The sequence below is a fragment of the Triturus cristatus genome, chromosome 2_1 (genome assembly GCF_964204655.1).
Source record: "Triturus cristatus chromosome 2_1, aTriCri1.1, whole genome shotgun sequence".
Classification (NCBI taxonomy): Eukaryota; Metazoa; Chordata; class Amphibia; order Caudata; family Salamandridae; genus Triturus; species Triturus cristatus.
Window position 1 is genome coordinate 256,123,182 of NC_140581.1, and position 16,092 is coordinate 256,139,273.

General features: G+C 45.7%; 1 protein-coding gene across 5 annotated transcripts in view; it reads left to right on the forward strand.

Annotated features, from left to right (window-relative positions):
* The window catches only part of RAI14 (retinoic acid induced 14), a 486,624-nt gene that overhangs the window by 290,445 nt on the left and 180,087 nt on the right, over positions 1-16,092 (forward strand). For all 5 annotated transcript variants that reach the window (XM_085630935.1, XM_085630928.1, XM_085630947.1 and 2 more), the window contains one exon: positions 8,710-8,774. In XM_085630935.1, the coding sequence (XP_085487061.1) occupies positions 8,710-8,774 (65 nt within the window). The remainder of the gene's footprint in view (positions 1-8,709; positions 8,775-16,092) is intronic.

Below are 16,092 nucleotides of genomic sequence, written 5' to 3' on the forward strand. Positions count from 1 at the left end.
TTAATATCAGTCTTCTCAAAGTCCATTCCAACGAGCTGCACAACTGCATGCATCAAAACTGAAAAACAGAAGTATATTTGCAACATACACCTTCTTGTAGGCTGGAGTCAGTTGTGCCGCTGAATTGCCTATTAAATCTAATCAAGCTTGAAAATCAGAGCAATGCTGCTACACCTCTTAACGGCAGCCAAAGGTGTCCACCTAACTTTGCACTCAGTCAAGATCCCCAGGTAGTTATGGCTAATAACCACTTCCTATCTGGTTGTCAAAGTGACACTTGCGGGCTCTCGTTCCTGACTCAATGTGCAAAATTTTAGTCGCTGCTTATATTGACCAAAGGGTCATTCTGTGTGTGAGAAGGTGGCCTGATATATGCTGTCCACTAGTTCTAGTGGGCACCTTGTATCAGTCCAAACAACCCCTTATGGTGATAGGTTAAAGTCAACCTTTATTGAAAGCTATCCTAGTGGTAGCTATGGAGAGCAGCCTTCAGGCTAAGTCGTGAAGGAATATAAAGCAGCTTGTTTTACCAGTCTATAATCTCTTGAATGAGCAAATGAAAAGACAACCACAACAGGTATATATTCAAAATATATGTATTTAAGATAAAACACACCCCTCTAGTCTCTTTATGAGACTGGAGTTCGAAGTAGTTTGTTTACAAGTCAGCAATTATCAGTAATAGCACAAATACACGTTTGGGCCCTAGGGGCGTACCAAACCATATACCAAAAAGGTGGTATAAGAACCACGACTGGAATAGACACTAGGCCTATAGCCTGTAGAATCGCTGGGACCCCAAGGAACCACCCAAGGTAGTGACACAGGGGACCCACGGGCACTGTATGCAGTGTGGAAACACAACCGCGGGTTCCCGTTATCTTCTATGGGCAATGTCGCGGTTGGACATTTAAAGATTAGGGACACTTCTACTTGAGCCAGGACCTAACCCTTTTGGACTTAAGAAGTTCTAGGGCTAGCACCCACGAGAGCACTGGAGTACTAGAGTTACCTCACCCAGGGAAGCCGGGTGCATAGGTGTCTTTTGGTGTCAGGTCGCGTCGTCGATTTCAATGGGAGCCTGCAAAGAACTGCTGCTGCCGTGAAGAGGAGAAGTGTCCGAAGAGATCCAAGCCCGGATCTAGGATGGAAGGAACCTGAAAGCAGAGGGCACAGAGTCTGGGTCACTTGCCAGTGACCGAGGGCAGGATGGAACAATGCCCACAGATGTCGGGTGCTTCATGTGAGTTGATGGGTGTCTTGACTCTTCAGCCATGAGGTCCAGGAGGCGTCGACGAAGTCCACGAGCCGGATTCGAGCTGTCCCATGAAGTCTGTCGAGTGTTGCAGTGTCGGTGACCAGAATGAACCCAACAAGCCTTGGCAACGGTAAGTCCCAGGAATTCAGAGAAAGGACAGCGGTGCAGAACAGCAAGGTCTGAGGGACTCACCCAGCGAGGGTAAGTCGGGGCATGTCTGGAGCAACCAGGAAAGCCCAATTAGAAAAGGAGTTGCCTTTGTGGGGACCTGCTAGCCAAAGGGCTAGTAATCGCGAAGGAGCCTCAAGCGGTCGCACTTGAAACTGGCCCACGGGTCACTCGTGGAGTGGAGGCCAGCAATCTTCACTGCAGGAGGTGCTCAAGGCTGGGGCTACTCAGAGCCCAAAGCACAACTTCGAGGAGGACCAGGACGATGGTGTTGCTGCAGAAGTTCACGGTGTCCAGGGGTCACGGTTCCACGTCACCCACGATAGTCACGGGCCTCAACTTTGCTGGGGACTCAGGATAGCCTCGGGGAAGTCTGGAAATCCACCTCTGGTGATGCAAAGACTTCGGCGTCCGGCGGGAGCTTCAGCGATGCAGACCAGTCAGTTGCTTCTTTGGTGCCTGCCAAGCAGGGGAGTCACTCCTTGACCCCATGGGAGATTTATTCAGTCTTCTAGTTAAAGAAGAACATTGAAGGTCCAGGATATATGTTGCAGAGTTTCTTCCAGGGTAATCTAAAGTCCTTGGGACTGGATTCCTATACTTATAGAAAGTTTAGGGAATGGACTAATTCTATTGCCCCACCTGTGGGTGGGCCTGGAAAGAGGGGTGGTTACACCCATTTCCTTTGTCCAGTTTCACGCCAGAGCAGGGGCAGGTAGCCCCTGCAACCGGTTTGAACTGGGCTATGCACAGGGACAGCAAATGTGCCCCCAGTACAGGACTTCAAAGCACCAGAGAGTGCTCCCGCCCAGCCCCAATACACATCTGCCTGTCTGGGGAGGTGGTTACACCTCCCTTCGACAGGAAACCTATTGTCCAGGCCTCCCCTGCCGGAGTTTCGGTCAGCAGCAGCAGGCCAGACCCGTGTCTGTGGCAGAGGCATCCATTTTGTGATGCCAGGGCTCAGGAAAGTCCTACCGGGTTTGAACAGTGTGAACATGTCTTTCCCTCTAGAAGGGTGGAATGCTATCCCCGCCGCCAGAACTGGTGGGGGGGTGTAGGAGAGTAGGGTCTGCTATCCTATGGTCACCCCAAATTTTTGCTTTTTGCTTCACTGGTTTTTGACATATTGAGGCTGTGGGCCTGCTAATCAGACCCCCAGCCTGCAGTTCTCTCTACTAAATTGACACTATGCACTTTAGGTGCATAACCAATTGGAATTGGATCACCCTGTGAGCCCCTGTACCAGTGTACACTAAGTACCCAGGGCATTGGTGTATCTAAGGCCTACCAGGGGCTGAAGCATGTATTGTGCCACCCCTGGCCTGGCCTAACAATTTGACACAACTGGCTGATCACTCAGCTGGGGTAAGTTGGTGTATCCACCTCTTACTCAGGTATAGTATACCTATACCTAACCTTAAATGGGACACATATTAACCTATAAGTCACTCCTATGGCAGGCCTTAACAATCCTGAAGGCAGAGTGCTTGGTTTCATGTGAGATGGTGCTCTGGCATAAGCTGAGCCTTTCTGCAGTGGTCGGAACAACTTCCTTCTACTGTTTTCAGATATCGCCATACCATATACTCTTAAGTGCATTATGAACCTCGCGGTTAAATGCTATCTTTGGTTTGGCTTTATCAAAACATGTCGAGTAAGGTGTCATACGAATTGGAATACTAACCCCTCGCCAATTCTGGCGACGGGGTTAGCATTCCACCCTTCTAGAGGGACACGACATGTTTAGATCCTGAAACCCGGGTAAAATCAGACATAGCCTCAGCTCCACAAAATGGACGCTGCCACCACAGACACAAGTCTGCCCTCCTGCTTCTGGGAGTCCTTCCAGCTTGGGAGACGTGGACAAAGGGTTTCCTGCCAAGGGAGGTGCGAGCACCACCCCAGACAGGATTTTGTGTATTGGTCAGGTAGGGCTTGAATGGAATCAGACATGCCTGAGGCTCACAAGGAGCCTCGGTGCATATGCCAGTTCAAACCGGTCCTGGGGCACACCAGCCCCAGACCTGGGGCGAGCTGGACAAAGGATTGGGGGTGTAACCACCCCCCTTCCTGGTCCCACCCTTAGGGAGGGACCTAGCAGGTAGTCCGACCCCTAGAATCTGCTTAAAGGTAGTAGCTGTGTCCTAAGACTTCAGACATCCTGGAATCAACTTGAAACTAAGAAGAAGACGGGAACTTCGACGTTCTGCTGCACAGAAGACTGAACGAAATCTCCCCTATGGTCAGGGAGTGACCATCTTGCTAACACAAACACCATCCAGCAAATCGACGTCTGCTTTGCCGCCGCCTCCCGCCGGAGCCCGAGCCCAGAGACCGACAAGAACTGGACCTCCAGACCTCTCACAGCCCTGCAAAGAAGGAACCCGTGGAGGTACCGAGACACGCGGAGCCAGCCATCTTGGAAGACACTCGACAAGCTGCAAGCGCGACAACAGAGGCTTCCTCAGAGTTGTGCTTTGGGTCCTGAGAAGCCCAACATCCGAGCAGCATCTGCACCAAAGGTGAGCCCTCCAGCATCTCCACGATCTGTGTGGGGCCCCTCTGCACTTTGCGACTCGACGCGCCTAACCGGACCCTGGCCCGTTGGCTGGTGGCCATCTTGGCGACCCTTTTTGAAAACTACAACGCTGGTCTGGTTGCTCCAGACTGGCCCCTGCTTCCCTCCAAAGGAGCAGCCCCTCTGACCTTGCTGGTCAGAGCTAACAGCTTTCTTCGATTCCTGCGACTTCTGCTTTTGCCAAGGCTTGTTTGCTTCTTCTGAGTCGCCGACACCGCCGACAGCGAGAGCCTGCGTGGGACAGCTCGTGAACCGACTCCTGGATGTCGTCGACCTTCAGGGACCACGTGGCTGCAGAGACAAGCTACACCTCTTCACCTGTTTGCACCCGACATCGCCTGGTACCTACCTGGTGCCATGCTGGTCACTGGCTGGTGACTGTGAACACTGTCCCCTCTGCTTACAGGTCTTCTACACTTCCGATCCACCCTTGGATCCACCGCATCTCTTCTGGACCGACCGCCTGCAGCATCTTTGTCGTCAGGCTCCATTGAACAGATAGACGAAACCCGACGCACTTCGAGACCTATGCACCCGCTTCCTGTGGGTGAGGTAAAGCTGGCACTCCGGTGCCCAAGTGTAGAGTAACATCTCTAGTATCTAGGTTTGAAGTCTTGATTTTGTAGTCCAACCAGAAGACCCTTCTAGCAGTAACTTTTGAACTTTTACGCACCCATTGAAAACCTATGGGAGCCCGCTTGTAACTTTCCTCACTGCACACGCGACCCGTGGACCTCCTGGTCACTAACTGAAGTTAGCTCCTTGTAGGCCCAGCGATTCTAGAGGCCCTAGGCCTTCTCCCTTTCCTGTTCGTGGTACTTATACCACTATTTTAGTATATGGTTTGAGCGGCCACCAGGGCCTATCCATATAAAGTGCAACTTCTGTATATTGTGATACTTTCTTGTTTAACGATTTGTGCTCCTGTGCTGATAAAGAGTCTAGGGGATACTTTGAATAATAAATACATATATATTTGGAATATACATCTGTGTGGTGTCCTTTCATTGGTATAAAGGTGGGTTACATATGGTAAAACAGCTTGCTTTACATGCCTAAACGAGTTTAGCCTCAAAGACTGCTTAGCCTACACTACCACTAGGGCAGCTGGTCCGAAAAGGTTGACTTACAACCACACCATAAGGGTTGCTTGGCATGGTACAAGGTGGTCACTTTAATTAGTGAACATCATATACCAGGCCAACTTCTCACAGGGGGGTAGTATTCCAAAGGGTTTGACACCAAACACGACAGGTTTTGATGCAGCCATCCCAAAGTTAGCATTTATAGCGAGGTTTTAATGCACTTAAGAGTATATGGTATGGCTGTATCACAGAACAGCTATAAGGAAGGATTTCCGAAAGCTGCAGAGGGGCTCAGCTCATGCTTGGGCACCCTCTCACATAAACTAAGCTCTCTGCTTTTAGGATTGTCAAGGCCTGCCATAGGAGTGGCTTATAGGTTTATATGTGTCTGTATATATATATATATATATATATATATATGTGGATATAGGTAGCCTATACCACTGTAAGGGGTGCAAGCACACCCTTACCCAGGCTGCAGTAGCAGACCTGTGGTGCCATTTTGGAGTGCTTCCCAGGGGTGGCATAATACATGCTTCAGCCCCTGGTAGGCCTTTGAGGTACCTATGCCCTAGGTACATAGTATACCATATACTAGGGGCTTGTAAGGCACTCCAGAATCCAATTAGATATGTACCTAATGTACATGGAAACCATTTTACAGAGAAAGCAGATAGGCTGGGGCCGTGAATAGCAGGGTCCCAGTCCAACTAAGTCATAAACCAGCAAAACACCAGGCAAAAAGTGGGGGCAACCATATAGTCAGATTCCACCTTCCTACACTGTGGAGCAAAGCTTCCTACGTAATCCAGTTCATGCTGAAGCCCAGTCAGTTTTAAAGCAAGCTGCAGTGGATTCTCTGCAAAAAACAGGGCTGAACTGGTTAATTTTCTAGTTTTGGAGGTATAAACGCCTGTGATATAGTATCTCTCTGAAAATGTCAGACGAAATGATTGGCTAAACATATTTCTAAATAGGTAGCAGCTGGTTCCCACATAACAGACCTGGGTTCTCATTGGAATGTGATTTAAACAATGCGTGGGTTTGACCACCTGTGTATAACTCCAGTCTCCAGGGCCACATTCATGCTAGGAAGTGGGCTATCCACCAAGTTGGTCTTCAGTGGACCAAAATTGACCCTGTCTTATTCAGTCAGTGACTATTTAATTCACAGCCCGCTTGAGCTGATGATCCTGGAAACCTTACCACTAATTTCACCAATTGGCTTCTTTCCTCTGCCCAATCACTAGCCCCTTCAAAAACAATCTCAGCCTACCGTTGTAAACCATCGGCCCCATGGTTTTCCAAAAGACTAAAACAACAAAAATGGAAATATAGGAAGTTTGATAGGCTCTGGAGGATTGGCTACAATCATGGTGAAAAAACTAAATATAAAAAGGAGATTGTAGTCTATAAAGCCATGAGCAGAGAAGAGAAATCCCTCTATTTCACTCAAGAAATAGAGACAGCTAAAGATTCCATCAGAGAACTTTTCTTGACAGTAAAGAAGCTTAGCAAAATGCCTTCTAGCAATTCCTCAGAAGTCAATCCCTCCTTCTGTAATAATCTGGCTTCCCATTTTCGTAACAAAGTGGAACTAATGTTTAACAAGTTATCGTCATCTCAGTCTCCTCCTGGAGATACACTGGCTCCCGGTAAAACAGAGTGAACGTTAAGACCCTATGTATTACCTATAGGGCCTTAGACAACTCAGGCGCCAAATTACTCAAAGATAGTTTCAGATGGTATCTGCCGGAAAGGCGGTTACGTTCTAGCCCTGCCTTGAAGATCGCCGTTCCTACCTTTAGGCTGTCTTCATGGGGTGGGAGAAGATTCGAAGTAGGCGCTGCAAAACTTTGGAACTCCCTCCCTCTGCACATTAATTCTTTGCCAGACTAACTTACCTTCAAAAAACTACTCAAAACCTGGTTCTTTAACAACTAACGAACAAGTACCTCTCCGTATCCTGCAGCCCCGAGATGCCTCCTGGTAATTGCTGCGCTTTACAAAACACATATATAACATAACTTATAGTGCAAGTTGCAGCCAATGAGAGATGCAGATCGACATCCCGGGGTTAGGCTGTATCACTAGTGTGCCTTCAAATCAAAAATGCCTGGTGCCAGAGAGGACCTTATTTGACATATAGTCAGGGCTTTAAGTGGGCCGGGTCTCACCGGGTCTGAGAACTGGCAGTTTTCTAAAGGGGACCTCGAAACGGGTCTCTATCGGGCTCTGTTTTGTGCCCTGGCACAGGCGGTCCTTTTTTTCCGGACAGCAGTGACAGCAGTCTGCTGTCACTGCAGTCCGTAAAAAAGTGCCAGGGCGCTAAACAGAGCCCAATAGAGACCCGTTTCGAGACAGCACACGCATCGATGTATGCCTGCTCTCACTGCTCACTTCTCACCAGTGGAGAAGTTACGGCATGACGTCATGCCAAGTGGGCCTTGTAGGAGAAGGGAAATCCTTTAAAGAGAGTCATTTTCTCTCTGGATTTCCCTTCTCTTTTTGAAACTTCGGAGCAGCAACATCGTTGTGATATCACCAGGGCTTGAAGTGGAAGCTTTTTCAATATTATATACAAGCCATAGTTGCTGCTTATTTCTCTTATACAACTAAAAACCATTGACAAAGCCAATAGTCCTGACTTATTGTAAGTATGATGTTACTTGTTGTGTCATATATCTGGATGCAGTGACAGAAACAGCAAAATACAAGTCGGGCGGCACACTATGCTGTACACAGATTTTTAGCGTACGTGTTTTTAAGCCACGCCCTTAATTACACTGGCCACGCCTCTTTGACAGACCCCTCCCAGTTTTTTCATCCCACTTAAAGCCCTGCATATAGTGACGTGGAACGTGCACTCCTTCCCTCTGTAATCAATTATTTATATTACACCGTTGTTTTTGTCTGCACTTACCAACCCCATGTGTCAGAATCATATCACACTGAGGTGCAAGTAACTGATTATAAAGACATATTGAAAATAAGCTGCATTTGAAAACTTACCTTTATACGAACCCCCACCCACCCCCCATCCTTCCTTACCACTTCAAAGCTGTTTGTATTTGCCTTGGATCCACCTCCAGTGCCAGGATGCCCCATGGGGTAACAGTTGGCGCTCTACAAATACATCACATAGACGTACACATCCCTCCCACGCCCGCCTACCTAGAGTTGTGCAAACCTCTAAATATTACTCATTCAGAGATATCTTTATATGTGGTCCTCTTTACTGCCGTTAAAACTGCATTTAGCTTTAAATGTTCAATTCGTAAAATTCTTGGAAGCTTTATATGCACTCGAACTCCCATCATTTTTAATGACATTCGTTTATGGCATCTGTCAAGGTTGTTTAGAAATGGAATGCACAGATCGATGCTTTGGTTACAGCATGGAAGCAGCCGTGAGATTCTTGGCAAAGGGCGCTTTTCTCTCGACTCTCGTATAGCAACGAGGGTCGGCGCTCGGAATGAGAGTGTGACGCGTGTCGGTATGAAAAACCCCTGTGTGCATACGTGGAAGGATTATGCTGTTTCTTGTGGTTGTCTTGGTGATGCGAATAGCTCAGGGTGCACTGCTTACATCGCTGCCTTAATTTCTTGTTTCCTCAGGACACAGCGCCTTGCACCTTGCAGCAAAGAACGCCCACCCGGAGTGCGTCAAGAGGCTCCTGCAGGTAATGACGTCACACTCGCGCTCCTCTTTGGCAGTGTCGCGTGCGCTCCTCTTCAGAGACCCCTCGTGCCCCACTTGCTGCGCACTTTGTAAAACACCCTCGATGGCGAACAAGAAAAGCTAGGAAACACGCCATGTCAGACGGGCTTGGCCTGGACAGACCACGGCGAGGCCCAACTGTTCCTCGGCCAGTGTCGAGCGGGAGATGGAGCCAGTTTGTTAGGATAGGCCGGAAGATAAATCCCTCTGTTTTTATTAACGGACTCGGTTGTTAACGTTATTTATTCCTAACGTGCAAACTGCTTTCAGGAGACTTGAGTGGCTGTTTGCGATTTATCCGGGCACATCCCCAACTCCATCCATCACTAACCCCATGACTGCAAACCTCGCTCTCCTCCCCTCTGTCCAGGCATCACAAATGTAATGCCCGGACGAGCACCAGAAATTAAGAAGCACGCTCCAGCGAATGGAAGGTAGGAGGATGCTTGCTTGTTTGTGTGCTTGTTTTTGCATAAAGCGAGTTGGTCCCATTGTGACTGATTCTAAAAAAAACAGCCCACCCCTTGCCTACGACCGACCAGACTATATTGTGGAATTGATTTTTCCTTTAAATCTTGAAGCTGTCGCTTGTTCTGTTTTGTTGCTGCTGCCGGCATGGTTCATCAGATGTATGGTTTCCGTGTAGATACACTACAGTTATCAGTGACCAGATAGTGTCAAGTCTCAGCAGATGTCCGAAGACTCAGTGGTAGCATGGACACGTGTTTACTGGGTTGTGAAAGCTGATCATGTTAGATAATGTCACGTGTTTCCTCATAAAGCTCAGAGCTCAAGGCAAATCTTGCATCTATTGTTACTTGAAGGATGCTAAAGAAAGGCAGCAATTACATTTTTAAAATCGTCTATTTAAGTATATCGTGTATACTTTGGTTACTGTAGCAGGGAGCCTTCCAAACTGTTTTGCAAAAAGCAGATTGGAACTAATCATTCTATAATTTACAGTGGTTTTAGATGGCTGTGGGTAGAGCTCCTGCAATAATGTTCACAGTTGTGTGTGCATGATGTGGCGACGAGGTCCGTAGATTGTAAATTCCCAGATGACTCAATGTCATCAAGAACGCTGGGTGTCAGTTGAGCGTCTAATGCCATCTTGGTGTCGTAGTCCTGGCGCTTTTCAGTTGATCCATTTTATTAAGGCACCTGAAAATAATGATTTGTAAAATAATTTAAAAAAATGAATTGTCTCACTTTGTTGACGTGGAGTCAGACTTTGCAAGGATATGCCAAGAGAAAGATGTAAGAAATGACAGTGCATATTGTGTCCCTTTAATTAACACCGTGCTATATAAATGGAAATATACCTAAGGGAATTGTGATTGTATCCGTAGCACCAGGAAGTCTTAAACCATCAGGAAGTCTTAAACCATAATATATTGTACATTACTGGAATGTCTGTGATTACTAACTTCCTAAGGATTGCACATCTTCCAACAAAAAGTGACCGACACCGTATGTGTTCTGTTTGGTTGGATTTTATGACAAAGGCACACATGGCTGAACCACGCGTGCCTCTACAACGCCGTCCTAATCACGAATGCGTCTAAGCCACGCATGCCTTTGCCATGCATGCCTTTACCACGCAATTTTGCGGTGAGGGCATGATTGGTAAAAGGATATGGGTTATAAAGATTACCACTACCCTGACACCCTGTCCCCGCCCTAAGCCCTACATTTCTAGCCCGCTACCTCGCCCCCCGCCCTGAGGCCTAAAATCTACCCCGCCCTGCCCTTACAGCAACCACTTCCCCTCCTTGAGGCCTACAACCCTGTCCCAAACACTACCCCGATCCTGGTATCCCCGCCCTGAGTCCTAAAACTTACCCCACGCTGCCTTAAAAACTACACCTTCCACTGGCCTGAAGCCTAAAACCATGCCCTTCATTAAACGACCCAGACCCCCGCCTGTCCTGTGCCCTAAAAACTGCCCCCTGCCATAAATCCTCCCCCTGTCCAATTTACCTCGCCGCGTCCTGGTCCTTCCGGTTCCTCTCCCTGCCTGCTTAGACAGCCAGAACGCCGACTGCCTTATCCACGCATATGTGTGGTTAAGGCAAGCATAGCTCAGCTTACGGGGAAATGGCACACATGCTTACGGCCGCGTTGTAAAGGCTGCTTCCCGTCTGGTTGATTTTATTAGTAAACTTGTTCTTGTGGAGGGCAGAGTGACATTATGCCTCTGGCCCCATGCACTTCCAGGGACCCATCCTGCTTCAGTACAATTTATTTATAGATTTCTCAATGAAAGCAAGTCTGCTGCCTTCATTGATAAAGAGGCAGCATACATACCATGCCATTATATGATGCCAAGCACAATATATTCTCCTTCCCCCAGTACATTTTTTCAGTAACTAGAAGCTGGTGTTTCTGGCACATTGCAGGAATGGAAGACGCATCCAAACGGCCCTAGTTAAATAGCCCTGACCTCCACCTAAAAAAAACTGGAACTGGTCTGCTCCAGACATGTGTCCTGATTCACAGAATTTTTAATATACATTTTATTAAATAATTAAGCAGGTACAAGAAAGCAATATCAACATCGAAACAATTCAAACACTGTTACAAATTCCTCATGTTTTTAAAACTGTATTTGTAATCTACAAAATAATCCTTCGTAAATGACTCCTTGCATTGTACATTGATTTCTTTCCCTATAAATCAAGAAAACGGGGATTTAATGTTACCAAAATAAGATCACCTCCATACATACACAGAAAGAAATTAAGCATAAAGGTAATTGAACACCAACCATACACTGTAATCTTTTCCAAGTTTACTCTGTAGTAAAGAACCTTTTCATACTTAACAAGAGCTAACTGATCAAACATCCACCCTCTACCATCAGACTCATGCAGGATTTAATTACCTTAAATTTTGCTTCTTTGCAATGGTTAAAACTAATTACATCTTTCGTAATAAATCCACACGGTGTGCTTGTAAATTGTGCTTACTTGCTTAAAATACTGTTTGCCACGCTGAAATTTCCTGATCTTGATTCATAGATTCAGGTTCTGCTTTCATTTTGGCCTGCGATTGGATTTACTACAACAGTCAGCGCATTTGCAAATAATGAAGTCGACAAAATCTCTGGCTACATGAGGCATTACTGGTTGGTTGCCAACAAAAAGTTGGTCAACATTCAGAAACTTTTTGGCAAAACATTTGGCACGTTTTTTCCCACCCTGAAACATTATTCCAGAGAAAAGCTGGAATAAGTATTTCTAATGGATACTATTAACCCCTGATTCTTCATTTTAGATCAGTCTCTAGGAGCAAGACTGGATCAAGAAACTTTTCTTCAGCAATACTCCTGCATGCTGCTTCGTGGCACCCTGTGGGTCACCATTGGGTTTGTAGCACCCTGGAATGGGCAGAACAGAGCCTCCTATAGGCGCCACCTCTGCATGCTGACATCAGTTCCTTTATTTCCTCACCTTCTGAAACCCATCCAAAGCTCCCCTCTCAATTTCATTGGTCTTCCGATGACTTCTGAAATAAATCCAGTGTGGTAGGGAAGGATGCCCCTCCAAAAAACGAAAAGTTTCAAACCAAGCCGTGAATGTATAAAGCAGATGTCGGTCCGGGCCTGCACCAGGTGTATCTCTAGTGTTTGGGCTTGAGACATGACTCAGTCTTGTCACAAATGTACCCTTATCCACCCAAAGGCGACCAGAACAAAGAAGCAACGTAGAATGTTGTTGAACATAAGAAAAGGTTGTGGCCCTCACGTAAGTCCTGCTTCTGCTCCAAGGCATGGGCATGGTCTTGATCTTGCCCCCGAGGTTGTGTACGAAGTTAACTTCTTGGTTGAAGACCCTCTGGTAAGTCCAAGTCCAAATGCAAACACAAAAAAGAGAAGCCCATCCCAACATTGAATCCAAAGAGAAAGCGCAAGGGCATCTCAATGTCGGTCAGTCTCTGTCTGATTCTCCGGTCACCAAGCCATTTCCTCAACTGGTTCCAGTGCACTTAGAATTTCCAAAACCATTGGCAAAACTGTAGCAGATTGATGCCTTAAAGGAGGCCATGCTGCCGATTTTTTGGTGCCTTCATGCCCAAGTAGGCAAAGTGCCTTCCAGTTGCGTTCCTTTTAGAGGATCTCTCATTGTCACCATCTGACTTCTGTGACCTGCTCCAGGCCTTGTACCAACACCGGTACACATGTCCACTCTGGCTCCTAGACGTATGCGAGGCCTTTCCTCGTTAATGCTAGCACTGATGCCACAAGCGCTATAAGAGCCTCGAGTGCTGATTCTGATGTCCCACACCAAACCTACTTCAGCCTGTTCTCAACGCATGTCATGCGGTGAGAATACAAAAGCGCAACCGGTTTTCATTCCAGTACCTCTACCAAGATCGATGTGCCAGCAGAGGCATCATCATCTTTCTGGCACTGACTCTGAACAGGGTGCACCCCCTCATGAATATGATGGTGGAAGAGGACAGTGGTTTTCTCCTGCCCTCTGATTTCCCCACTGTACAGATGTCATCTTTTTCATGAACTTACGAGAGGCCAGTGGGCTCGATACCTCCCCTGAAATGGGGTTTGGCTTACCACTTGGACCACTAATGGAAGAGAGTGGATTACTTGCAGCAGTGATACGACTTGCAGCGGAGGCCCTAGATTTGCAGCTGCCTTCAGCTGAGACCACAACAAACTTCCTAATGGAAACTGTGCAGACTGGTCAGACATGTCTGATGTCTTGCTCCCTTTTAATGAAGCAGTCAACGATACTTTAATGTTCATTTGATCAAAGCTCTGTTCCTTCCCACCGATTAATAGGCAGGTGGCCAGGCATCACAGATCGGCTACTGGGGATCCTGATTTTCTCACTTAATATCCTACTCTAGTAAGCCTGGACATCAGTCTTCCCAGTACCCTTCCCCTACTCCAACAGTCACCAAGCTGATTTAGTTTGCCCTTAGCGGTGCACACCCATCCTGTGGGGAGCAGGATTTGGCACTTCATCCCAGTGTGGAGATCCATAATGTGTGACAGGTGGGACCTACAAATTGTTCGGCATGGCTAGGCCCTACTGTTTATTTTTGCCTTGCCAAATCTTCCCCCCTCACTAGAGCGACTTTTAGATGAGGAAGGCGGAAGTTAAGTCCCATACTGCAGCTTCCCAATTGCAGCCCGTGGTCTCTCGCCTTTGCACCAGAGTAAGCATTCAGGGTCCTATTCACAAGCCGCATTTTGTAGTACTTTTAGAAATACTACAGTAGTGTCCCTAACATACTGCAAAATGCTATTTACATATCTGCATGCGGTCTACGCTTCTGCCTTTCCCATTTTTTATTTGCAGAGTGCCCCATCCTTGGAAATCTCTGTATACGTAAGTACATGTATTAGTAGTAAATATGGGCTAGGAACATAGGTAAATGGCTGTAAAATGGTGAATACTTACTACTAAAGGGGAGAGGTTAAGGTGAGAGTAGCCAGGGGATTAAAGAGGACAAAGGAGTGGCTTAGAGAGACATATGCACCCACCCACAAAAGAGTAAACACATAGCTATTCTCAAACTGCCCTTCAGCCAAAAAGTACCCAACACAGTTTTAAATGTACTCCAGTTTAGAGATAGAGTAAGCCCAGCACCACACCTGACCAACTACTTGTACTGCAACATCCTCCCTTAGAAAAGAATGGAAGTAGGGACTTAAAATAACTCCATGAGAACGAATGTTAAAATAAATCACATTATTTAAACTATTTAAAAATATACATACATGTAATTTAATGTAAAAAATATTCTATATTTCAATCTATAAATAAAACATAATTTTTTAAAAATAACTTTTTAAGGATAAACATTAATTTATATGAAAACTAATGACATTACTTTTATTTAATTATATGCATCACTTTTTATAATTGTTTATAAGCAATAAAATAATCATATTTTAACTTTAGGAAGGAAATATTTTTCTTAATTTAAACCTTAGAAAAATGATTTTATTTTAATGTAATCTATTCAAAATAATGAAGTTACTAATGCTGTAATATAAGAATATATTTTCCTCCATTTACCATAAATGTATAAAGTTAATGAGCATTAATATTTAAGGTAAATATATCTTCACATTTTGAGAAAGTTTAATAAAAGTTGAAACTTTTATCTATACTTGAGCAGAACATGAGATACTGTCATAAAGCCACTATAAGTAGTAACGTTATGATTGTATTTGACTTTTCTACTGGCCCATTTCAGGAGCTTGACTCATGTAAGCCTACACTTTTGAGTACAAATTGTAAATGCCAAAAGCAATAAAGTTACTCAAAAGTGTAAGAGTAAATGTACTTGTAGTGAAACCACATACATTGATTTACCTTTATTAGTAGGCTCCTCGGTCTTTGCATGGGGGACGGTCAACTAGTATGTAATTGGATTATTTATACCTTACTAGTTGAAACAGTCATTTGAAGGTACAGCTTCAGTTCTAGCATTAGCATTCGGTTATGCAAAATATGTTTTAATTACATTAATTATTAATTGCTGTTCTCCGACATCTATACTGCAGTTCTTTTCCGTAACATATTTTATTGATTTTTCACTATGCTTTATCAGTAGAATTAACCACACACCATGCTCATGCCATGTCTCAGGAAAAGTCAACATGTAGTGAAGATAAAACTATGGCAACATCTGCCAATTGCTGAGCGTTTAAACAGAGGGCCGTAAGGAAGAGAAGAGGGATGGCTGGCAATCTATTCACGGCCAGGAGGCTTGCAAGACCTCTCCGCCCAACAATCAACAGTTTTTCAGAAAGAAATTAATAGCACTAATGGCTTATTGTGGACGGTTAGTTAAGCCACTCGCGGTTCCAAACCTAGTCAAGAAATCGCTACATACTATAGCATTATCAATCAAAGTGCCTGGAAAAGCGAAGTTGGTTAGTAGTACCAAAGTCCTTGTATAGCAAACCTTTGTGCAGGTGGTGTCAGTGCCAGACAGCGGGAGGAAGAAGTTTCTCCTTGTTGACTCCAAGCTTCTTGAATGCCCTAATGGAGAAAATCAGGCAGGAATACCCCTTTTTGAGATTTTGTTCAGATACTACAGCAGACCTCTTTACATAGCTGCTGGGTCAGTAGTTAAGTGACCTCTTTGTAGATGTCCTAATTGTGAAGTGTTACACAACGTCAGTACCAAGAAGCCTGCTGTGTGATGTGCACTGTATAAATGCTGACCATAGGAAACCTTCAAACCTTGTGTGTGTCTGTTAGTGTCCATTTCATCGTTCCACTACACTTTTCATCAGGAAG